This window comes from Heptranchias perlo, chromosome 1 (genome assembly GCF_035084215.1).
Source record: "Heptranchias perlo isolate sHepPer1 chromosome 1, sHepPer1.hap1, whole genome shotgun sequence".
NCBI classification, from domain to species: Eukaryota; Metazoa; Chordata; class Chondrichthyes; order Hexanchiformes; family Hexanchidae; genus Heptranchias; species Heptranchias perlo.
In genome coordinates, this window is record NC_090325.1 from 93048151 (window position 1) to 93072778 (window position 24628).

General features: G+C 41.3%; 1 protein-coding gene across 6 annotated transcripts in view; it reads left to right on the top strand.

Moving 5' to 3' along the window:
* pds5a (PDS5 cohesin associated factor A) overlaps positions 1 to 20006 on the top strand; it is a 215291-nt gene extending 195285 nt beyond the window's left edge. For 2 of the 6 annotated variants that reach the window (XM_067988505.1, XM_067988495.1), the window contains exons 30-35: positions 3762 to 3907; positions 10968 to 11085; positions 11876 to 12231; positions 12462 to 12612; positions 14021 to 14152; positions 18105 to 20006. In XM_067988505.1, the coding sequence (XP_067844606.1) occupies positions 3762 to 3907; positions 10968 to 11085; positions 11876 to 12231; positions 12462 to 12612; positions 14021 to 14083 (834 nt within the window). In that variant the 3' untranslated portion in view covers positions 14084 to 14152; positions 18105 to 20006. Of the gene's footprint in view, positions 1 to 3761; positions 3908 to 10967; positions 11086 to 11875; positions 12236 to 12461; positions 12613 to 14020; positions 14153 to 18104 lie in introns of those variants that run through there. The other 4 variants (XM_067988526.1, XM_067988515.1, XM_067988533.1 and 1 more) reach the window with 4 other exon arrangements.
* The last annotated feature ends 4622 nt before the right edge of the window (positions 20007 to 24628 follow it).

A 24628-nucleotide genomic window follows, 5' to 3' on the forward strand; every position in this document is an offset into this window, starting at 1 on the left:
ATGCTGGGAGGTGCATGCAAATTACCTTGCACGTGTGCTCTCATGCTTTCCTTCCCCCCCACCCCCCCCCCCCCCACCTTTCAGATCCTTCAGGGATTCTCATGTTGCATCCGGCAAAGATTCGGTTTCCATGTGAGGGGAGTTTATGCTTAAAACTGCCAAAGCATTTCTACAAGAACAGAGCACTTTGAATTTTATACCAATTTGAAAGGAGTGATACTGATGATCATTTCTTGGTATTTAGATTGCTGACATTTCAATCCTATTTTAACTTTTTTAAATGGGAATAAATAGTTTGCTTCCTTGTCATAGTGCCAAGCCCTCTTTCTTGAAACTGAGCCGATGTTAAGTGCTGCAGCTACAAATTCCCACCCCTTGTTGTTTGATCTAGTTTTTGGTGATAGTGTTGTGCTAGGACATACAACATAGGTTTAATACAGATTTGCTGGAGGAATGCAGAGGTACCAAACCTGTCTGCAGTTAATAAAGGATCTGTGTGAGAGTCTTGCAGGAAAAGTTTTTTAAAAAAATCAATTTAAGCCAAAATTATATGATAGCTTTTATAACAATTTCATTTGCGTGTGTTAAAGTTTAACCTGGGGTATCCTTATAGTCGATATGTTTTCTGACTGGGGCAGAATTTTAGAGTGGTTTAAAACAATTGAGTGAAGTTGATTCTTGTATTTGACCAAGTGTACATATGTGATCATTAACTGTATTGTTAGCCTAGTTAACAGAGCTCCCAAATTATTTAGTTACATAGGCATCTTTTCATTCCCACTTTTTACATCGAATAATGGTACATTGTAAAAGTTAATTGAACATAGAGAATAACAGATAGCAGGACTAATATAAGTTTAATGCTATTGAGGACTGAGCAAAGCTCAGTGTAATTTTGAGTTTGGTTTCCACTAATCAGGAACATGTTGCCACCAGTGCTTGAGTGTTAAAAACCATAATAAGTGTCCTGCAATTCAAGGGTCTGGTCTTAAATTTAAGGGCACAGTGTAATTTTGAAATGTTATACAATAATATTAGTTATGATAAAATGAACTGAAAGGGATGTGGTAAGGGAAGTTTACGTGGATCTGCATGAAAGGTCGTTTGCCTTTGATTTTACTAGTTGCTTAGCTTATTGTGATACTTTGGGTGTAACTGCAGTCAATTAATGAATGCTTCACAGTGAAAGGGGTGTAATGTACATTTTTACAAACAAAATTATAGCAGTAAGTTCACCTGTTACAATGATCCTGTTTTGTATGAAGAGGTTATGTTTAGATCATATATATTGGTGTCATGTGCTGGTTTCATTTGTCACAAAAGCACCGTTCTCTTTTCCAAAGTAGGGGTTATAATTCTGTATTTGGAAAATGAAAAAGACTTTGCCAATCCTTGTTCTATCACAATACAGGTTGTCATATGCAGTGTATGGTGACTGTACCCATTTTTAAACATGTTGTAACACCATTGGCTCGATATTAGCACCTGCTATCAGGTGCGTTCCAGGCAGGGGGGCTCTGAAAATCGGGGAATTCCGTAGCGTGTTGGGAGCACGGCTCAAACCCGCCCACTTCCGGGTTCCCCGTAGACGCGCTGACGTGCGCGCACAGCCCCCGCATGTGGGACTCCCGCAGGCAATTGAAGCCGGCGGGGTGCCATTTTAAAGTATTCTGGTATTTCAGGTCGTTAACAGACCTGGTTAAGGAGAAATTTCAGGAGGGGTGGGATTTTACAAACAACTGGGACTGTTTCCCGTACTGGGGGAAACGCTCCCAGTTGAAATGGACGTGTTGCAGCCATCAGCCTGTGGCAGCTGCAAAGGTCCATTTGATAGGTGGGAGGGGGGAGACCCTCACTCATTGCAGGAGGCCACTCTGTCACTTTGGACAAAGTTTGGCCTTCACCACCCTCCTCCTAACAATCAAATTCACCAACTTGCACACTTACCCCGTTGTCCAGACACATGTACCTACCTTGCGGACCCCCTCAGATGTACATCTTCCGGATGGGGGCCGCCGTAGCTGCAGTCATTACCTCCTCGGAGAGCGAACAGCATCACCAGCCACGCCGTCCACCTCTGACACGTGGAGCTCCACAACACAGTGCTGTGACACATCCACCTGCACAGCAGGAGGGAGGCCAAAGGCAGAGAGAGATGCGTCGCAGAGGGCACTACCCTCGCCACAGGGTTCACAGACCGAGGCTCAGCTTCCTGGACCTCTCTGAGCAGCAGTGCACACAGAGTCACTCGACATGTAGTCGTGGACATCTGCAGCCTCCTTCATGCCGAGCTGCTCCCGGCTGGCCCGAGCACCATCTTCTTACCTGTCGCTGTCAAAGTCACCACTGCCCTCAACAACTTCTCCTCCGCATCCTTCCAGGGTGCCACCAGGGACGTCGCTGACGTCTCTCAGTCGTCTGCACAAAAGAGCCCTGCAAATACACCTACACCCACTCTGCAGTGACACAATGGGTGGCATCAGGTGTGGGTCTTCATTGTGATCCTCAGGAAAGTGCATTATTGTACAAACCAGACATGATTCGCAAAGACGTGACAGTAGTGATGCCAATATAATATGTGATGTGAGTTGGTCAGAAATTCAATATAAGTAAAAACCATGACAAACCCTCAAACACCCTTGTGCATCCCCTTCATGCTCACAACACGTTTGCCTTATGCTGCCTACTGCACATATGTGATGCATGCCCTGTGGCTGCAGCACAGGTAGTGGCAGGTTGAGTGAGGCTGACTGTGAAAGAGATGCATGAGAGGGTGAGTATAAGATATAGCCATGAGATTGTATGAGGATTGGGTTGAGTGGTAGTGGCGGGATGAGTACTGGCGAGGTGAGTAAGTGCAGGTAAGATGAGGATGAGGTTTGAGTGGGTGTGAGGGGTGATATGACAGAGTAGTGTTGGCAGTGCAGAAGGAGATGTGATGTGGCAGACGGAGTGTAGGGGAATGAGTAAGTGTACTCACTTTGGCTGACCTACTTAGGTCAATGCAGCGCCTCCTGCACTGTATGCAGGTGCGCGATATGTTGGTGGTGCAGGTGACCTCCTCTGCCACCTCGAGCCTTGGTGGCAGAGGCAGGCCGCTTCCTCCCGCCCGCCAGGGGGAAGATCTCTGTCTTCCCCCTCCTCCTCACCCCATCCAATGATACCTGGAGTGAGGCATCATTAAACCTGGGAGCAGCCTTCCCCCTGGGCTGCTCCGTGCTGTAATTTTTCCTATTTCTTGCAGCATCAGTCAGTGGAGGACTGCCCCTTTAAATAGAGCTCCTCCAGCTGACAGACCTTACTGCGCATGCGCAGTCCGCCCGACGCGCAGCTCAGCAGCGGGGAACCCAGAAGACCAATCAGCCTGCGATCGCGCGTGGGGCAGACTGATTTCACCGGGCGCATTACCCATGCGCCCAATAAACCCCCCGCCGCCCTGCTAATATCGAGCCCCAGGTAGCTGATCTGTTATGTAATGCATTTGTAGTAGCATTGTCGTAGTCTGTTTATGTTAAAACTTGATTTCAAAGTTGTTGAAAAAGTACCAGCTAGAGAATGCTGCAGATAATCATTCCAGCAATTCTTTCAGTTAAAAAGAACTTGGGCTGCATTTGTGGCATATGGCACCTGAAGAATTCCAATGCCTGGGACTGAGAAATCACAGTTTTTACACAATATATAAAAATGTGTTTGTATATTTGAAAGACACTTAATTTTTGGGTTGAGTGATAGATATGGTATCTTAACAATATTTTTCGCAGCCCAAACCAGCTACTGTATTGGGTGCAGTAAACAAACCTTTGTCAGCTGCTGGTAGAAGACCACAAAACAGAACTCCGGGGTTAGAGACGGGAAGCAATATAAGTGGAAACTCCGAACCCAGCTCGCCAGCTGCAAACAGGGGAAGGTAAGACATCACTCCACTTGGTTGTATTACAAATGATTTGGCTGAGTGTTAAATTATTGAACATTTCATTCTCCAGCTGGAGATGGTAGTTACTGAGAACATTTCATTTTGCTGTTGGAAATGGTAGAGATCCCATGGACAGGGAGAGATATAAAGCACAGCAAAGGGATACAAAGAAAGTGGTATCAGCTGCAAAAAGGGAATACAAGGAAAAGCTTGTGAGGGATATCAAGGACAACACTAAAGATTTTTGCAAATCTATTAAGAGAATGAAGGTGGCTAAGAGTAATGTGGGCCCCTTAATGACAGACACAGGTGATATTGTAATTGGAAATCGGGAAATGACAGACTTACTACATAGCTACTTTGATACCAGAGATACAAGGAAAACTAAAAAATAAATCAAGGGGAGGAACTAACTGGATTCAATATAATTTTTGAAAAATGGTGATTGAGAAACAAATGAGATTAAAGGTAGACAAATCTCCAGGACCCGATGGCTTCCACCCCATGGTATTAAAAGAAGTTGCTGAGGAAATTGTTGATGCGTTAGTCATGATCTTCCAAAGCTCTCTTGATTCAGAAAATTGGCCCCTTGAATTGGAAAACTGCCAATTTCACTCCATTATTTGAGAAGGGTAGGAGAGATAAACTAGGAAATTATAGACCTATTGGTCTAACATCAATTGTGGGGATGTTACTAGAATCTGTTATTAGGGACAGAGTGACAGAGCATTTGATCAAAGAGAGCCAGCGTGGATTTGTTACGGGTAAGTCATGTTTAACGAACCTGGTTGAATTTTGTGAGGATGTAACTGATATGGTAGATAAGGGAGTGTATATGGATGTTATTTATATGGACTTCCAGAAGGCATTCGACAAGGTTCCATATAAGAGACTGTTAACAAAAATGAGAGCGCGTGGAATTGGAGGCAATCTATTGACTTGGATGGGGAATTGGTTAGGAGTTAGGAGACAGAGAGTAGGGATAATGGGTATGTACTCAAATTGGCAGGATGTGACCAGTGATGTCACCCAGAGATCTGTATTGGGGCCTCAGCTTTTCAATATTTATAAATGGCGTGGATGAAGGCATAGAGAGCTGTATACCTAAGTTTGCTGACAGCACTAAGTTAGGTAGCACAGTAAATAGTATAGATGGGAGTAGAAAGTTGCAAAGGGACAGTGATAGATTAAGTGAGTGGGCAAAACTAGAAGATGGAGTTCAATGTGGGAAAGTATCAGGTCAACCACTTTGGACCGAAGAAAAATAGATCAGAGTATTTTCTAAATGGCGACTGTGAATGAACAGAGATGTAGGGGTCCAAGCACAGAAATCACTAAAAAGCTAGTGGACAGGTACAAATAATAATTTAAAAGGCTAATGGAATGTTGGCCTTTTATCTCAAGAGGGCTGGAATACAAAGGGGTGGAAATTATGTTTACAGCTGTTCAGAACTCTGGTTAGACCCCATCTGAAGTATTGCACCTCAGGAAGGATATATCGGCTTTGCAGGGGGTGCAGCTCAAATTCATCAGAATGATATCGGGGCTAAAAGGGTTAAATTATAAGGACAGGTTGGATAGACTAGACTTGTATTCCTTTGAATATAGAAGATTAAGTGGTGATCTAATTGAGGTGTTTAAGATGATTGAAGGATTTGATAGGGTAGATAGAGAGAAACTCTTTTCTCTGGTGGGGGTGTCCAGAACAAGGGATTATAACCGTAAAATTACAGCTAGGCCATTCAGGGGTGATGTCAGAATGCATTTCTTCACACAAAGGGTAGTGGAAATCTGGAAATCTCTCCCCCAAAAAGCTGTGGAGGCCAGGTCAATTGAAAATTTCAAAACTGAGATTGATAGATGTTAGGCAAAAGTATTAAGGGTTACGGAACCAAGGTGGGTAGATGGAGATAAGATACAGATCAGCCATAATCTAATTGAATGGAGGAACAGCCTTGAGGAGCTACAAGGCCTACTCCTGTTCCTATTATGGAGAATGTTTGATTCCACTGTTGGAGATGGTAGATATCGTAGAATACAAAGAACATTTGATTGTGCTGTTGTAGGTGGAATACTGAGAATGTTTGACTCTACTGTTGGAGATGGCAGATTACAGAGAACAATTGATTCTACTGTTGTAGGTGGTAGATTACGGAGAACCTTTGATTCTACTGTTGCAGTTGCTGGATTATTGAGAAGATTTGATTCCACCGTTGTACGTGGTAGATTACAGAGAACCTCGAGTCTACTGTTGGAAATGGTAGATTACGGAGAATGTTTGATTCTACTGTTGGAAATGGTACATTACGGAGAATCTTCAATTACTAATAATGTTTGATTCCACTGTTTGAAATGGTAGATATGGGAGAACGGTTGATTCTACTGTTGGAGACGGTAGGTTATGGACAATTTTTGATTCTGCTGTTGGAATTGCAGGATTACTGAGAAGGTTTGATTCTGCTGCTGGAGATGGTAGATTCCATTGTTGGAGATGGTAGATTTCTGAAAATGTTTGATTTTACTGTTGTACATGGTAGATTATTGAGATTGTTTGATACTACCGTTGGAGATGGTAGAATGCGAAGGCTGTTTGATTCCACTGTTGGAGATGGTAGATTACTGAGAATGATTGGAATCATAGAATGGTTACAGCACAGAAGGAGGCCATTCGATCCACAAGCCCTTGCTGGGAGTTAGTCCAATTTCCCTGCTCTTTCCCCATAACCCTGCAAATTTTTTCCCTTCAAATATTTGTCCATTTACTTTTTGAAAGCCATGATTGAATTTGCTTCCACCACCCTTTCAGACAGCGCATAACTACCTGTTGCATAAAAAAGTTTTATGCAACAGGTAGTTATTAGGTTCTTTTGCCAATCACCTTATAGCTGTGTCCTCTGGTTCTCAACCCTTCTGCCAATGGGAACAGTTTCTCTTTATTTACTTTATCTAAACCTTTCATGATTTTGAACACTTCTATCAAATCTCCTCTCAATCTTCTCTGCTCTAAGGAGAACAACCCCAGCTTCTCCAGTCTGTCCAGTAACTGAAGTCCCTCACCCCTGGAACCGTTCTAGTAAATTTTTTCTGCACCCTCTCTAAGGCCTTCACATCCTTCCTAAAGTGTGGTGGCCAGAATTGGACACAATACTCCAGTTGCGGTCAAACCAGTGTTTTATAAAGGGAAGGATATAGAGGAGCAAATTTGCAGGGAAATTACCGAGAAGTGCAAGAACTATAGAGCAGTAATAATGGAGGACTTCAACTATCCTAATATAGACTGGGATAGTAATAGTGTAAAGGGCAAAGAGGAGGAGGAATTACTGAAGTTTGTTCAGGAAAACTTTCTTGATCAGTATGTTTCCGGCCCAGCGAGGAAGGAGGCATTGCTGGATCTGGTTCTGCGGAATGAGGTGGGTCAAATGGAGCAAGTGGCGGTCGGGGAACATTTAGGGAACAGTAATCATAGTATCATATGGTTTAGATTAGTTATGGAAAAGGACAAGGAGCAATCTAGAGTAAAAATACTTAATTGCAGGAGGGCCAATTTCAGCAGGTTGAGAATGGATCTGGTCCGGGTAAATTGGAATACAAGATTGGCAGGTAAAACTGTAAATAAACAATGGGCAGCCTTTAAAGAGGAGATGGCTTGGGTACAGTCTAGGTACATTCCCACGAGGAGGGACGGTAGGGCAACCAAAGCCCGAGCTCCCTGGATGATGAAAGAGATAGAGAGTAAGATGAAGCAGAAGGAGGGGTGTGTATGACAGATGTCAGGTCAATAATGCAAGTGAGAATCAGGCTGAATATAGAAAGTACAGACGAGAAATGAAAAAGGAAATAAGAGGGGCAAAGAGAGAGAATGAGAATAGACTGGCAACAAACAAAAGGGAATCCAAAAGTCTTCTATAGACATATAAATAGAAAAAAGGTAGTAAGAGGAAGGGTGGGGTCGATTAGGGACGAAAAAGGAGATCAATGCATGGCAGCAGATGACATGACTGGGGTACGAAATGAGTACTTTGCATCTGTCTTTACTAAGGAAGAAGATGCTGGCAAAGTCACTGTAAAAGAGGAGGTAGGTGAGATACTGGATGGGCTAAAAATTAGTAAAGAGAAGGTACTAGAAAGGCTGGCTGTACTTAAAGTAGATAAGTCACCCAGTCCAGATGGGAGGCATCTTAGGTGGCTGAGGGAATAAGGGTGGAAACTGCAGAGGTGTTGGCCATAATCTTCCAATCCTCCTTAGATATGGGGGTGGTGCCAGAGGACTGGAGAATTGCAAATATTACACCCTTGTTCAAAAAAGGGTGTAAGGATAAACCCGGCAACTACAGGCCAGTCAGTTTAACCTCAGTGGTGGGGAAGCTTTTAGAAACAATAATCTGGGACAAAATTAATAGTCATTTGGACAAGTATCGATTAACAAAGGAAAGCCAGCATGGATTTGTTAAAGGCAAATAGTGTTTAACTAACTTGATTTGAGTTTTACCTGCCAATCTTGTATTCCAATTTACCCGGACCAGATCCATTCTCAATCTGCTGAAATTGGCCCTCCTGCAATTAAGTATTTTTGCTCTAGATTGCTCCTTGTCCTTTTCCATAACTAATCTAAACCATATGATACTATGATTACTGTTCCCTAAATGTTCCCCTACCGCCACTTGCTCCATTTGACCCACCTCATTCCGCAGAACCAGATCCAGCAATGCCTCCTTCCTCGCTGGGCCGGAAACATACTGATCAAGAAATTTTTCCTGAACAAACTTCAGTAATTCCTCCTCCTCTTTGCCCTTTACACTATTACTATCCCAGTCTATATTAGGATAGTTGAAGTCCTCCATTATTACTGCTCTATAGTTCTTGCACTTCTCGGTAATTTCCCTGCAAATTTGCTCCTCTATATCCTTCCCACTAGTTGGTGGCCTATAGAATACACCCAGTAACATAATGGCGCCTGTATTGTTTCTTAACTCTAACCAAATAGATTCTGACCTTGACCCCTCTAGGACATCCCCTCTCTCTAGCACTGCAATATTCTCAATCAATACTCTCATCTTCCCCCCTCTCTTTCCTTCCCTATCTTTCCTGAACATCTTGTATCCAGGAATATTTAGTGCCCAGTCCTGCCCTTTTTTGAGCCAGGTCTCTGTTATCGTATTCCCATGTGGCTATTTGCGCCTGCAGCTCACCAATCTTATTTACCACGCTTCGTGCATTTACACTCATGCACTCTAAACCTACTTTAGACCTTATATTCTCTTTTAGTCTGATCCCACCTAATACTGTACTATTTCTTACTCTAGTGCTATCTGTCTCTCCCAATCCTTTGTGCAACTTGTTTCTCCTTTCTAATGCTACATCCTGGTGCCCACCCCCCTGCCAAATTAGTTGAAACCCTCCCCCACTTGATTCCACTGTTGAAGATGGTAAATTACTGAGGATGTTTGATTCTGCTGTCGGAGATGGTAGATTACGGAGATGGTAGATTACAGAGATGGCTTCACTGTTGCAATCAAAAGAGCAAACAGAGAAGAAAGCTATCCCTTCCTCCCAAACTATGCTAACCTTGCCAATGAGGATCTTCCTGCAACACTTCAGTGACGAGTGTGGTCTTCAGCACATAAAATGGTTGGGTGAATGAGGCTTAGAAAATATTCCCTTCATTAGACTGGGTTTCTCCATTCCGATAGTTCATGGATTAACTTTCCTGGTACAAACTGTTCCTAGGAATGAAGTTTGGCTTTTGGAGTAAAAAAAACCGTTGCTCTCCAGACCTTAAAGAAGTCTGCTCTGATTACAGAAAAACTCTGGTTCCTCTTCTGATCTTTTCTTTTCCCTATACTGAACTTCATCATTTTGAAAGAAAAATTTAAGGACCCTGAAATTATGTGGGTGTTTTCCTGGACTCCCACCAAGATGTTAATGTAGAGGTGGTTTGTCTGGAAAACTAGCTTGTGGCTGTAGACCTCAATTATACATGCTTTTACATTGAAATAAGCATGTTTCACCAAGTAGTGTTGCTCAATGTAGATGGAGTGAGTAACCAATATAAAATCCTTGCATTGGGCATGGAAACAGTATCCAGTGTGCTCACATGGTGTAAATGTAAATTTAACAATCCACACCTCCATTTGTTTGCATTTAAATAAAAGAAAAACCTTCACATGAATGGAACCAACTGATTTTACTTAGCCTGCTTGTGCTATACCCACCTACCACTGTACTCTGCCTTTTATATACATGACTCAGTCACTTTTTTTTACATTTGGGCATAACTTAATCACCTGTTGCTGCATACAGTTAAAACCTCTGCCATTAAAACCTGTTGATGCATATAAGTAAAACTTCTGAAAAATAAGATTAGGCAGCTTTCTGCAAAAAAAAGAATGGACATAAATAGAAGCTGCCATGGAATCCTCAGTTTTGTACAATAATTAATGCAGCCTGTTTTATGAAACAACATGGTTAAATTCTATTCTAGTGAAAGAATTATGTGGAATAATGGATTTTTGACTGTTTCCTACATCACAAGAGATAATTATAGAAAATAATGTAAAATGATAGTAATTGGTGCATAATATATTGGATTAAATTAATCCATTTTGTAGATCATTTTCAAAATATGAATTGTACTTGTAACAAAGTTAATTGTTTTGAGAAGCTAATCAGTTGGAGATCCTGGATTCATACTATCACTCTAAGGTCTGGAAATTCATTTTTTTTCCGAGCTGAACGTTATGATGTTAGCAGCTCAGGTACTGTTCTCCTAACGTTGCATGCAGTGAAGCCCAGTTTTATTCAGCTCGCGTGTAAATCTTGTTGATATCTTGAGTCCTTTATTTGTAACTTATTTGTTTGACCTGTAACACAGAACAGCTCCATTGTAATTACTGTTGAGGTTTACACCAAATATAAACCATATTTTAACAGCCCTAATTACAAATATGGTGGCATTTACAGGGTGACCATTTGAGTGAAAAATCCTACATGCAGTTCTGGTGTAGTGCTGATGACTTCAGAAAGAAACCTTTTTTTAAAATTTACTCTATTACAGGGAACAGAATTCAGAAGTTCCAGAAACCGAAGTTAGCGAGAATGAAGAAAATCCAGTAATATTGCTTACAGTCGTTCCAGCTAAAACAGAAAAGAAAGATGAACCAGTCAGAAACAAGGTGCGGTACATACAGTACTTGGGTGCTGGACTCTATGGGTCAACGTAGCAGTCGTGTGTCCAGATCTTAGGAGGGAAAATTACTCTTGGGGAGGATGCGAAATAATTTTGATGTAAAGTACACTTTCCTCTTTCCTCTTTCCCCCTCCCCCCTCCCCTGCCCCGCCCCCCCCCCCCCCCCCCCAACTTGCCGTCAGAAAAACCTGTAAAATGTCTCCTACCTGAAAGGAGAAAATCTCTGCTGTGCCGGTTTGAAGCAGACTTGTGGAGACCATATGCATTCAATCTTCCAGTTTGAAAAAAAAACTGGGAACATTTATCCATCTCTGACTCTGGCCAGTTGCCATTTCTAATGAGCAGGAATTAACGGACAGGACAAGGAAGGGTAGTAATCCCAGCTCACTAAAATTTGATTTCGAGGCTGACTCATTGGATATGTCATATCAGTGAATGTTTTCTCAGCTGCAAGAACTGATGTGTTGTGACTCCACAATGAGGCTCCAGGCTAACTAGGTTGAAAATATTTCATCCTTTTTTCAAGTTTGTTTTTAAGTCTGGAGAGGGGCTACTTTGCATTAAAACTATTGTGCCCCATGGTAAGATTTCCTTTAAATATACATTGATGACACATTGCATTCTTATCATCCAGGTGTTATTTTGAAGTCATTTTCAGTAGCTTTTGTAACTTAAAATAAATTTGCGCTAAAATAAAATGATGAATAATAGTTCCTGTAATTATCTACCGCAGTATTATGCATCGCTCTGTGTACGTTCTGTCCTCCGTATAACAGGAGATGTCCTCTGAACAGTCTTTACCACCACAGACCAGTACAGAGCGTGGAAAGAAAAGGACAGCACCTGCAGCTGGTTCCGAGAATATTCAACAGATACCAGAAGAGAAAAAATCTGAAGAGACAGCAGCCCCAGTTCCACCCAAAGCCAGACGAGGTCGTCCTCCCAAAGCTGTATCTGAAAGTAATGCTACAAAGAATGCAGACACAAACAAACCAGCAGGAAGAGGCAGAAAAAGAGTTGCAGCCAGTCAGGAAGGCCCTGCAGAACCAGAAACAACAAATGTTAAAGTACCAAAACAGCAAGAAACAAATGTCAAGAGAGCACCAGCACAGAGACAAATGGATCTACAAAGGTAATATTCTTTGCGGGGGCGGGGGGGGTGGTGCGAGCTAGCTAGCTAGCTAGCTAGCTGATGAATATGTTTGTGTCTCTTTATTGTGTGATGCATTATTATCTTCGTATGTTGCTCTAGCTCTCTTGGCAGACTTTATCTAGTTGGTGGGTCTGTAAATGTAACACATCAGTTTAAGGGAATGGAGTAGGTTTTCCTGCTACTGATTTCTAGCCCTCCTTATTTTTCAGAATCCAGGTTTTGGACAGTGATGGATATTCAGTGATGGAACTAGAATCTACTCCAGAAAGTTCAGCTGAGGAACTGGATTTGTTTAAATCCTGTGAGAGCAGCCAGAATGAGGTTGATAACACAAAGCTAGCAGAGGGAGGCTTCCTTAAGGTGCAGTAGTTTTAATGACAGATTTTAAAATCATATTAGAAGAAAAAACATGATGACATTAAGGGTAGCCTAATTAGGGTTAGGTGAAAAAGCCCATGTGGAACTAGTTTAGGTTCAGTGTACCAATCAAGATCAACTCTATTACTATTCCTCTCATTAGGAGAACACTAAGCCCTGGAATAAGTTTCTGACTGAGTAAAATAGCCAAGCCTCAATCGAGGCACAAACATTCTAGGCTCAGTAATGTTAACTTATCATAATCAATGATGGTGAAAGATTTTCTTTCATCAGTGCTTCTGTCAAAAATAACACAACCTCATTTCTCAGCAAGTAGTTACCATTAAGATTGTCTCAAGGGAGTGGGTTCTAAACAGGCCAAGTCTTATTTTCAGTCAGTGGCCAACTGGATTCTATCTTTAGTGTCTTCATCTCACAGAACCCTCCTCCATGTTTTCCACGAAGAAAGTAGGATATACTCAGTGCTGGCAAGATGCTACAGATTTTGTGATTTTCAGGTACAATGAAGTCACCCTTTGGCTTCTGTCAACCTGAAAAGGAATCCAAAGACTTGGATTTAGAGGGATGAGAAGGAGCACTCAGAGGACTGTCTTTGAATTGGCACAGACCAAGTTTGCTGAGCCAGTTTCATTCACCAGTACTTGTGACCAGGTTGATAGATAACTGTGAAACTGTAGCACTGAGACAATAAGTGGCATTAATGTAGTTACAGTATCTGTTTATGCTACCAGGAGAATCTCGAGGCCATTCCATGCAAGGGCCAAATATTTCTTCTCCTAACTCCACCTCCCCTCCTGCCCAAAGCCTAAATAGAATTTGTTGGGGGATTGTAAGAATTACACTAGAAATCTTACCATCTGGGAAATTAAGGTAAAAGGATTCAAACTTTATCAGACTAGTTTGGGAGTATAGTACTAAAGAAATTTGACTCTACTTTGCTGCTGTTTTATGATATGAAAAGCAAATATATTTCAGTTCTGTCTTGCTCTTGTATGTCTTCAAGACCTATCATTTGCTTAGTATTAGAGTAGAGTCCTCGAGGAGAGGTTCAGAATGGGAGCATTGTCTCGCATCATCCAGTCAGTTTGCCTGGAGATTTGCTCGATACCGTAAACTTCAAATGTGCATCTTCGCATTGAGACAGACTGGTGGAAATTGCAATTGGGGTTCCTGTGATTCCCTTCACCCTGAATTCCTGGTCTCATCAGCACCATTGTGGGAAGGTGCAGCAGAGCACACTCATGCCCTTCTAAGAAAGGACAGGAAAAGCAACGGGAGAGTCACCGTGAGATAATACTACAGATTGCTACAATGATCTATCAGACCAGTTAGGGAGTATAGTACTGGAGAAATTTGACTCTACTTTGCTGTTGTCTTCTGTTTTGAAAAGAACAATGCCTTGAAAACGAAGGTTCACGAGATTGATTCCTGGGATGAGAGGGTTATCCAATGAGGAGAGATTCAGAAGAATGGGCCTATATTCTCTGAAGTTTAGAAGAATGAGAGGTGATCTCACTGAAAGGTATAAAATTCTGAAGACTGCTTGATAGGATAGATGTGGAGAGATTGTTTTCCCTGGCTGGAGAATCTAGAACTAGGGGGCATTGTTTCAGGATAAGGGATGGGTGATATAGGACTGAGATGAGGAGGAATTTCTTCACTCAGAGGGTTGTGAATCTTTGGAATTCTCTACCCCAGAGGGATGTGGATACTCAGTTGTTGAGTATATTCAAGACTGCAATCGATAGATTTTTGGACTCTAAGGGAATAAAGGGATATGGGGAAAGTGGAGTTGAGGTCGAAGATTAGCCATGATCTTATTAAATGGCAGAGCAGGTTCGAGGGACCATATGGCCTGCTCCTATTTCTTATGATCTTAGCTTTGAATATGTTAGCTCTAAATTTATTTTAAAATGTTGTTTTTTTATTTTGTGATGGATAATCTCCCAATCAGAGCCTTGATTTTTTTTTTGTAGTTTCTAGGACAGGATACCAAGACATGGCATTTTCTAAGCTGAAAAGTGATTTAGCAAAAGTGGACTGGAAACAGCTACTTGAAGGTAAATCACTGTCAGAGCAGTGGGAGGCATTCAGAGTAAACATGTTCCCACAAAGATAAAGGGTGGAACTGCCAAATCTAGAGCCCCCTGGATGACTTGGAGCATCCAGGGTAAGATAAGGCATAAAAGGGAAGCTTATGTCAGACACCAAGAGCTCAATACTGCAGAAAGCCTAGAGAAGTATAGAAAGTGCAGGGGTGAAATTAAAAAGGAAAAAGAGGGCATGAAAAAGTACTGGCAAGTAAAATTAAGGAAAACCCAAAAATGTTTTTAAAATACGTAAAGACCAAGAGGATAACTAAGGAAAGAGTAGGGCCGATGAGACACCACAAAGTTAACCTGTGTGTGGAGGCGGAAGATGTGGGTATGGTTCTTAATGAATACTTTGCGTCTTTGCGTCTGTCTTCACAAAAGAGCGGTACGATGCAGACATTGTAGTTGAGGAGTGTGAAATATTGGATGGGATAAACATAGTGAGAGAGAAAGTATTAAGGGTTTTAGCATCTTTTGAAAGTAGATAAATCGCCAGGCCCAGATGAAATGTATCCCCAGCTGCTAAAAGAAGCAAGGGAGGAAATAGCAGAGGCTCTGACCATCATTTTCCAATCCTCCCTGGCTACAGGCATGGTGCTGGAGGATTGGAAGACTGCTGATGTTGTACCGTTGTTTAAAAAGGGAGAAAAGGATAGACTGAGTAATTGCAGGCCAGTCAGTCTAACCTCGGTGGTGGGCAAATTATTGGAATCAATTCTGAGGAACAGCATAAATCGTCATTTAGAAAGGCACGGGTTAATCAAGGACAGTCAGCATGGATTTGTTATGGGAAGGTCGTGTCTGACTAACTTGATTGAATTTTTTGAGCAGGTAACAAGGAAGGTCGATGAGGGTAACGCGTTTGGTGTAGTGTACATGGATTTTAGCAAGGCTTTTGACAAGGTCCCACATGGCAGACTGGTTAAAAAAGTAAAAGCCCATGGGATACAAGGGAAAGTGGCAAGCTGGATCCAAAATTGGCTCTGTGGCAGGAAGCAAAGGGTGATGGTTGACGGGTGCTTTTGCAACTGGAAGATTGTTTCCAGTGGGGTCCCGCAAGGCTCAGTATTAGGTCCCTTGCTTTTTGTGGTATAAATGATTTGCACTTGAATGTGGGGGGCTTGATCAAGAAGTTTACAGATGATACAAAAATTGGCCATGTGGTTGATAGTGAGGAGGAAAGCTGTGGACTGCAGGAAGATATCAATGGACTGGTCAGGTGGGCAGAGAAGTGACAAATGGAATTCAATCCAGAGAAGCGTGATGTAATACATTTGGGGAGGGCAAACAAGGCAAGGGAATACACAATAAATGGGAGGATGCTGAGAGGTGTAGAGGAACAAAAGGACCTTGGAGTGCATGTCCACAGATCCCTGAAGGTAGTTCTGGTACAGTTCTGGTCACCACATTACAAGACAGACGTGATTGCACTAGAAAGGGTACAGAGGAGATTTACAAGGATGTTGCCAGGGCTGGAGAATTTTAGCTATGAGAAAAGATTGGATGGGCTGGGGTTGTTTTCTTTGGAACAAAGAAGGCTGAGGGGAGATTTAATTGAGGTATATAAAATTATGACGGGACTAGATAGAGAAGACCTATTTCCTTTAGCAGAGGGGTCAGTGACCTGGGTACTTAGATTTAAAGCACTTAAAGAGAAATTGGTAGAAGGATTAGAAGGGAGCTGAGGAGAAATTTTTTCACCCAGAGGGTGGTGGGGGTCTAGAACTCACTGCCTGAAAGAATGGTAGAGGCAGAAACCCTCAATTCATTTTAAAAAGTACTTGGATGAGCACTTGAAGTGCCATAACCTACAGGGTATGGACCAAGTGCTGGAAAGTGGATGGCTCTTTTTCGACTGGCACGGACACGATGGACCGAATGGCCTCCTTCTGTGCTGTAACTTTCTATGGTTCTGTGATTTCAAGATTTTAGCACTGCTTAGTATTTCAAGATTCTTAGCACTGCTTAGTATTTCACATTGAGTTGCTTATTGAAGAGCAGTTTTTATGTGCCTGTATATCTAATATTTTGAACTGCTGCAGAAAATCCATGGTTAACTGTTCGAAATTTCAACTTGGGGATTGCTTCAAAATATTTCTGTGTATAATAAACAGATAAAAGAATGGAGCCATATGGGGGGTTAAAATTACCCACCATGTTGCGGTACCCATCCATAGAAGTGATATGAAATGGCACCTTTGATGAACCTCCCCACAAGATACAACGCTGAATCTTTTTTCTAAATTTAAAAAAAAGACACTCTACCGTCATTTCTAAAAGAATGCATGAGGACAGGGCTATTGCCACCCCTCCTGAACTCTGCACCTATATCTAGTTTGAGAAACTGCCATCTTGATCTCAGCAAGAACATGTATATTGTGGTTAGCCAAGTATGAAAAAACAAAAATTCACATAGACCATCAAGCTTATCCTTTGTCCTGCTCTCTTCAGCTTATTTAGCCTTTTGAGGGAGGGAATAACTGCCAAGAGGATAAAACTTGTGAAATTTCAACCGACATGGTCCTGTTAAGGAAAATACAACTACAATTCTGAGACTCTTTTATAGTTTGAGTCCAAAAAATAGATCTTATTCTTGTTGATCAACCTACTCATCTGCCATGAAAACAAAGTTGAGCTTCAAACTCATATATCCATCACCAGAACTGCCTCCACATCCACAACATTGTCTGCCTTCAACCCATCTTACCTCTGTCACCGCTGAAACTAAATACCTATTAACTTGACTCCTCCTACGCTCTTTGCCAGCCTCCCACTCTCCGCAAACTCCAAATCATCCAAAATTCTGTCTAAATACTGATACCCACTAATCTACATTGGCTCTCCATCCTCCAAAGGATCAGATTTAAATTCCTCATCCTCATCTATAAATCTCTCCATACCCTCACTCTACCCTATTTCTGCAACCTTCTCCAGCCTTACATTCCTTCCCATGCCCTCTGCTACTCTGTCTCTGACCTGTGTGTCTCCATCTCTCTACCTTTAGTGCCTTCCGCTATCTCAGTCCTACTCTCCGAAACTCCCTCCCTAAACCCCTCTTGCTCTCTACTCATCTTTAAAATACTTCTCCAAACCCATCCCTTAAATCAAAAATCAAACTTTCAGTCACCTCTCCTAGTCCTGTTGCAAACCATTCACTTTTCTCCTCTGTGAAGCACTGTGGGCCTTTTTTCTACACTAACAAATATAAATGCAAGTTGTTATTCCCACAAATATTTTTAAGCTCTCCTCACCCTTGTGTCTTGATATATTTATTTTTGATCTTGTAAGGATACTTTGATTCACAAATCAATCTGTATATGTGCCTGTTCAGTAAGAAATCTTTTTTGCTTTCTTCAACTTTTCATAATTTTTTTTGTGTAGGTAAGAAGAAAGTCCATGCCAAAGGGAAGGAGACAAAGGCTGTAGAAAAGAAGTATTCCTTGCCACTGAGGGAGATGTACCACATAAAAGGATTGAGATACTATACAAAAACTTAAATTAGTTTACACAACTTCTCACCCTCAAAACATCAGGACAACACTGCATCAGAGTTTGGGTTAAGATATTATTGAACTCCTTTATTTAAATTTTAACTGAAAATTTAATTTTTGCAATGTTGGAGGGCAGCATTGTAATTCCCCGGGATTATTTTTATGCAGCATCTTTATATGTTAAGATTACTTAACCGCTATTGACTCTCATAAAAATAATCGCTAGATTGGGATTTTGTTACAAGATGTCTTATGTAACTATTTTAATTATGCATTAGTAATTTGCTACAACAGTTTTACCTTCCAAAGTAAGTTATTACACTGATTTGTGAAGTCGGCAATGGTGCATCATAGAGTCACATGTTACTATTAATTTTTGCAGGCAGAAGCATTTGTGTTATTTAAAATAGTCCCAATTTGAATAGAATTTGATTTTGGTGAGAGTTAAAGAATAAAACTGTGGCTAAAAGAGCAGTTGAATATGTGCATATAATATTTGAAGCTACTGCCATAAATATTGTGGTAAAGATTTAAAAGGTGTAATACTAAAGTCTGCCGTTAAAAGTTGGGGATATTTTTGACACTGTTCTCTAAAATTTTGCACTGAATCCACATTGTTTATCCTTTTTAAAAAGAAATCTCAGCAAGGTGTGTGTATCTGTAGACTGTCCAGAGTCTGTGTTTACAAAAACATCATGTTTTTTGTGTAATTTATATTGACAGTTAATGGAACTTGCACAGGGAAATTTGAGCCTTTTGTGAATACAGACTGAAGTCCAGTGATGGCAATGGTGTTGGAATTGCTGCCTTTAAAATGATTTTTTCCCACAATTTATCCTCATTTGTTTTTTTTTCTGCTTACCTTCCTTTACCCGGGAAAGTGGGAGCTGATCTGAGCTATGAATTTCTCCATGGTTGCCAGTATACTGCTCTTTGTTGGCCAATAGGCAACACACTTTCTAGGGTGGGATAGGACTGCTTGTCTTTCTGTGTACCCCTTCCCTACATGGTTGAGCACTCTGTTACTGCAAAACTTTCCCATCTGGCAACCTGGCTGAGAACTGGTCAAGCTCAACCTTTACAGCTAGCTAAGTTCAAATGTTTGTTTAAGCTGGTGTTTGAATTTGGGGTTTCAAGGGACCCTGATGTGGGAGTTCAGTACTCTACTTAATGGGTTGTTCTTGAATTCCACTTTTTAATGTTGAATATTGGAAAGAGTAAAAATTAGAACAGAATGTTAAAAAAGCATTTCCTCTATCCTAACATTACTTTTAAAAACCTGCTTTTAGTACTTTTAATTTATGAAATTTTATCAGAGGCCTTTTATGTTCTACTTTCTTATAAAACTATATTGCTCTGAAAGGTAAATGGAAACGTTTGAGTTTCAGATTTTTGTATCAGATCTTGAAGTAAATGAGGTACTTTTGAAAGACCAGTTTTATGATGAGATGTTCAAGTTACCAGGCTCTGTAACCAATGATGTAAAAAATGAAGTGTTTTAGAAAAAAAATTGGATTTTGGCAGCTTGTGAAGACAGTTCAAACAGTTCGAATTGTTAATGCATTTAACTGAGTGTTTTTATTGGTATGTTGAATTTTTTTTAAAACCTATTTTTCACCAGTTTGTCTCCCAGTTCACGCTCATCTTCGTTTGTTTATTTTAGTGAAATTCTTTACTGTTGCATCAATGTTATGATTCCAGACATTGTTCATTGTAGTTAGTGTACATTTTGATGTACACATGATCATATTTAAATTTTTGTTGCATAAAGAAATAAATGCTTCTAGGTGTCTCCTGGTTTCTGTTTCTCTCTCTCAAAACCTGTACTCCTGAATAACCAAAACAGGATAGATTAACAGCGAGAAATGGACATTTAAAACAATTCAGCCTACGTTAAATTTTAAATGGTCTGGAGTCAGGAGGGGGGAAGGAGAAACTGTCCAGAGAAGATGAGCCTTCCTAGACTACTGGGAAACTTAATCTATCTCCACCACACTTTATGAACTGAACCCTCTCACTTTTTCCTCCATCGCCCCCCCCCCCCCCCCCCCCCCTGCCAAATTAGATTGGGAATTTTAGGGCTGGTGCTTACTTTTCTGCCTAAGTCATTGGCCTCTGCCTATGACTGTTTCTTTCAACAATGTTAGTTCAGAGACAATTTGTTGACCAAAGAGCTGTCTTTAATTCCATGTCAGTCAAAAGGGATTGATTCCTGGGATGGCAGGACTGACATATGAGGAGAGATTGGGTCGACTAGGCCTATATTCTCTAGAGTTTGGAAGAATGAGAGGTGATCTCATCAAAACATATAAAATTCTAACAGGACTAGACAGACTAGATGCAGGGAGGATGTTCCTGATGGCTGGGGAATCCAGAACCAGGGGTCACAGTCTTAGGATATGGGGTATGCCATTTAGAACAGAGATGAGGAGAAATCTCTTCACTCAGAGGGTGGTGAACCTGTGGAATTCTCTACCACAGAAAGCAGTGGAGGCCAAGTCATTAGATGTATTCAAGAAGGAGATAGATATATTTCTTAATGCTAAAGGGATCAAGGGATATGGGGAAAAAGCGGGAACAGGGTACTGAGTTAGATGATCAGCCATGACCATTTTGAAGGCGGAGCAGGCCCGAATGGCCTACTCTTGCGCCTATTTTCTATGTTTCTATGTAACAGTCCCAAGCCATAGCAGTAGCATCTGTGTGAATTCACCGACATCAACGTTGAATCTCATCAATGCAGTATGCATCGGCCATGGCTAGTGGATTATACAAATCCGAAGGTAGTCAAACTTGAATTTCTAGCAGCTGAAGACCCCATGTGTGCTTTCATTATACCTTTGGTCCTGATGTCATTTCAATTGATGACTGTAGAGCCAACATCACCTCTAAATTCAGCCTTTGTTCCCTGAATCCTATGTCTATAAAGGACTCCTGCATATGACTCCTGTAACTCTTAATTTTTGCAGGTATTCTTCTTTCATTATTAAATCAGGCAATTACTTGAAATGCACAGCAGAATTGAAGCTATTCATCTATATTGCCAGATGTGACAAGTTATACAGACTCACAATAACAACCCACCTGTTTGGATTTTGCAGCTACAAACAAAACACAAGTCACCGGGACAAAGCAGGTGCTGATATCTCCGTAAAACAAATTCAGCAGCTGGCTTTCTGCCAAATGTGAATTGTGCCTTAGCACATCTGTTAAGTAATCACAGCAATCACTTCAATCCCTGATACAATTAGGAATTAGTTTAACAAGCACACCTGGCATAGAATTTCAAATGGTCAATCAAAGCTGTCAGTCAATTTGTTGGAACCCCCGGACTCATCGCAGGAATGGATCTTGGAGAACAGATGCAGAATAAATTGAAAGTCTTGAGAAACACCAATAAAGTCTAAAGACAATTCCGGGCGTAATTTAAGAGATCGCACAGACTTAGGCAGTTCACACATAAGAAATAGGAATGTGAGTAGGCCATAAGGCCCGAGACTTGCACAAAAAACAGACTAAGTGGTTAACAGTGTGACCAGAAAGAAGCAACTCTCCGCTAATACCCTCTCCACGCATACAACCATTCAACGACAGTGCTGGAGCCTAACTTGCTTCATTTGCCTTCAGTTGACGTTCTTTATCTCCAGGCAATGCCAGCTCTGAATTTCAAAGTTTGCAATCAATTATGTACTCATGACATTTCTGGCACCTCCTTCAAATGTTGCATGACTTTAAGCAGTATGAGACTTGCTTCAAACTCAACAAAAGAATTCAATGCAGTTGTTTTATTTGCTAGAAGACTAGCCTGATAAGCATATCCTATCTCAATTGCTCCAAGTCAGAGTGTTTCACAACTGAGTTTTAGCAAGAGGTGCTCTGTGAGTATTGCAGGAAAAAAAACAGCTGAGGAAAGTTTTTTTTGTCAATTCGTAGGGTCAGGACAAAGGTGTTTGGGTCTTCTGGGCTCACACGGCCTTTGGCACAGGACTTTTCAAACTCTCAGTTCTGTAGCCAGAAGATAGATAAATATAGGTCGAAGAGAACCTTAGTGCTGCCGGGAACTCAATTTTAGATCTGGTGGAAAAAATCAATAGGCAATGTCTTCTTTGGGTTTCAACTCTCTTAAGAAGTCAGCCTCAACGATTGTATAGGAGAAACAAAGGTGGATATCGCCTGTCGCTTTTTGGCTCTAGAGTTGTTACTGTAAAGCTTTTGTTAACAGGGCCTATTGCAGATTCTACAGTTGTGTTCTATATATTGCCAGAAAATAGAAAGTGTCCTGTGTAAGACACAGCTGCTATTCCCAAGGGAATTCATTGCTTGAGAAGTAAATTGTATTCAGCAGTGACACTGAAGATGTGCTTTGCATCCTACCTGTACCAGATGAAGTTTATATACAGACTCTAGATTATTATTACTACTCCCCAAAGCTCCTCTGCAGTTATCAGTGAAATGCAGGAAAATATGGATAACCTTATTAGGTGGATCATTGCTTTAGTAATTAACTATGAATGGCCCTAATACAATAGCTAGAACACAAGACATTGTATAGATGGCTGAAGATCTCCAAAGAAAATCTCTTGGAGTTACTTTTCTGGAGAATGCACTTTTTGAACAAGTTGAACAACCCTAACCCTTGTAAACAATTTTACAACACCAAGTTATAGTCCAACAATTTTTATTTGACATCTACAAGCTTTCGGAGGCTTCCTCCTTCGTCAGCAACCCCAGTCCATCACCGGCATCTCCACATCAACCCTAACCCTTGACAGCTTTAAAAAGTACCAACAAAGCTTCAAAACCTCCCTGGACAATGACATTTCAGAGCCCACACCAGAAATTGCAGTGGATTGCGTTGTAATCTGCCGGCGCTGGTCGCACCTCCATTGCCTCTTCTGCAGCGGCTCTCAGGTAAGTGCCAGGTAGGGGAATTGGAGCAGGCTGCAAGGGGAGGGGGGCGATTGCTATCCCTGAAGAGTCTGGGAGTACTCCTGGCTCCACATGAAGGGTTTTATGATCATTTGCCTTTTGTTGGCAGCCATGGGGTCCGCTGAAGGATCCTGAGCAGCTGATGAATTTTGAAACGGGGTCCTTTACCGGACGTTAGACTCCTAATTTACATATTAAAGGTGTCTAATGCCTGTTTTCGGTGTCCGGGTTTTGCTGAGATCAGCACCTGCACGGATCATCCCACTTTTAAATTGGTATGCTTTGTTCCTGTTTAACACCCAAAAATGGACACAAGGCATACCAATTTCTACTGATGTGTGTTTCATTGTCAGGCGAAGATACGATTGGGCTTGTGGTGACCTCTGCTTAAATACCCTGCCAAAAAAGTCAAGGTTTGCATGTGGTCACGGTATCGAAGGGCTGGTGCTTAGGACCAGTAACTCGATTAAAGGTGACTGCCTATAGGAGAGAGGGAGTCAATCTGTATTAAAGCTGTCTTTCTGATTTGTGACAGTGAGCTGGTTGCCATGTGGGTATTATTGTTACACTCTACAATATTTTGCCCTGTATTTTTGGAACTCTTTGTTATGTTGGCCTGTCAATCACTTTTAAACTGCTAATGTCATCCCATAATTTTAGTAAAAAGTGCAGCACATGCTAACCAACATGTTCTTTCAGTTTGTCACAATTTTACTGGTCACAGGGACATTTATTTCTTGAAGATTGTAGAGCAGAATTGTTAGTAGTAGAATTAACTTTATACACAATGGGTTTAGATAAAGTAAATAAAGAGAAACTATTCCCATTGGCCGAAGAGTTGAGAACCAGAGGGCACAGATTTGAGGTAATTAGCAAAAGAGCCAAAGGAAACGTGAGGAAAAACTTTTTTATGCAGCAAGTAGTTATGATCTGGAATGCGCTGCCTGAAAGGGTAGTGGATGCAGATTCATTTGTGGCTTTCAAAAAGTAATTGGATAAATATTTGAAGGAAAAATATTTGGAGGGCTATGGGGAAAGAGCAGGAGAATGGGACGAACTGGATTGCTCTTACAAAGAGCCAGCACAGGCTCAATGGCCTGAATGGCCGCCTCCTGCGCGGTAACGATTCTGTGATTCTACAGTGCGAGCAAATTTGAAATGGTGCTATTTTTGAGATAGACAGTGGTCAGAGCGGAGTCTGTAGTCCAGATTGTCCTCTAAACTGATCAATTAAGTGTGACAATCCAAAGAAAAGCAAAGCTGATCATTTCCACTTTCTTTACAGTTAAACTAAAAATTCACAATTGTGCAGTTTCTCAGAAATGGCACTAGTCATTTGCAGGTTATTAGTGTCAACACTCTTTAAAAACAGATTAGAAACAATGGGTAACTGCTAAATAATTAAACTTGTGATTCAGGTGCTATGACCTCGTTGTCTAAAGCAATGAGTACCTGAGCCATACAAACTAGGAAAATCCCAGCTTC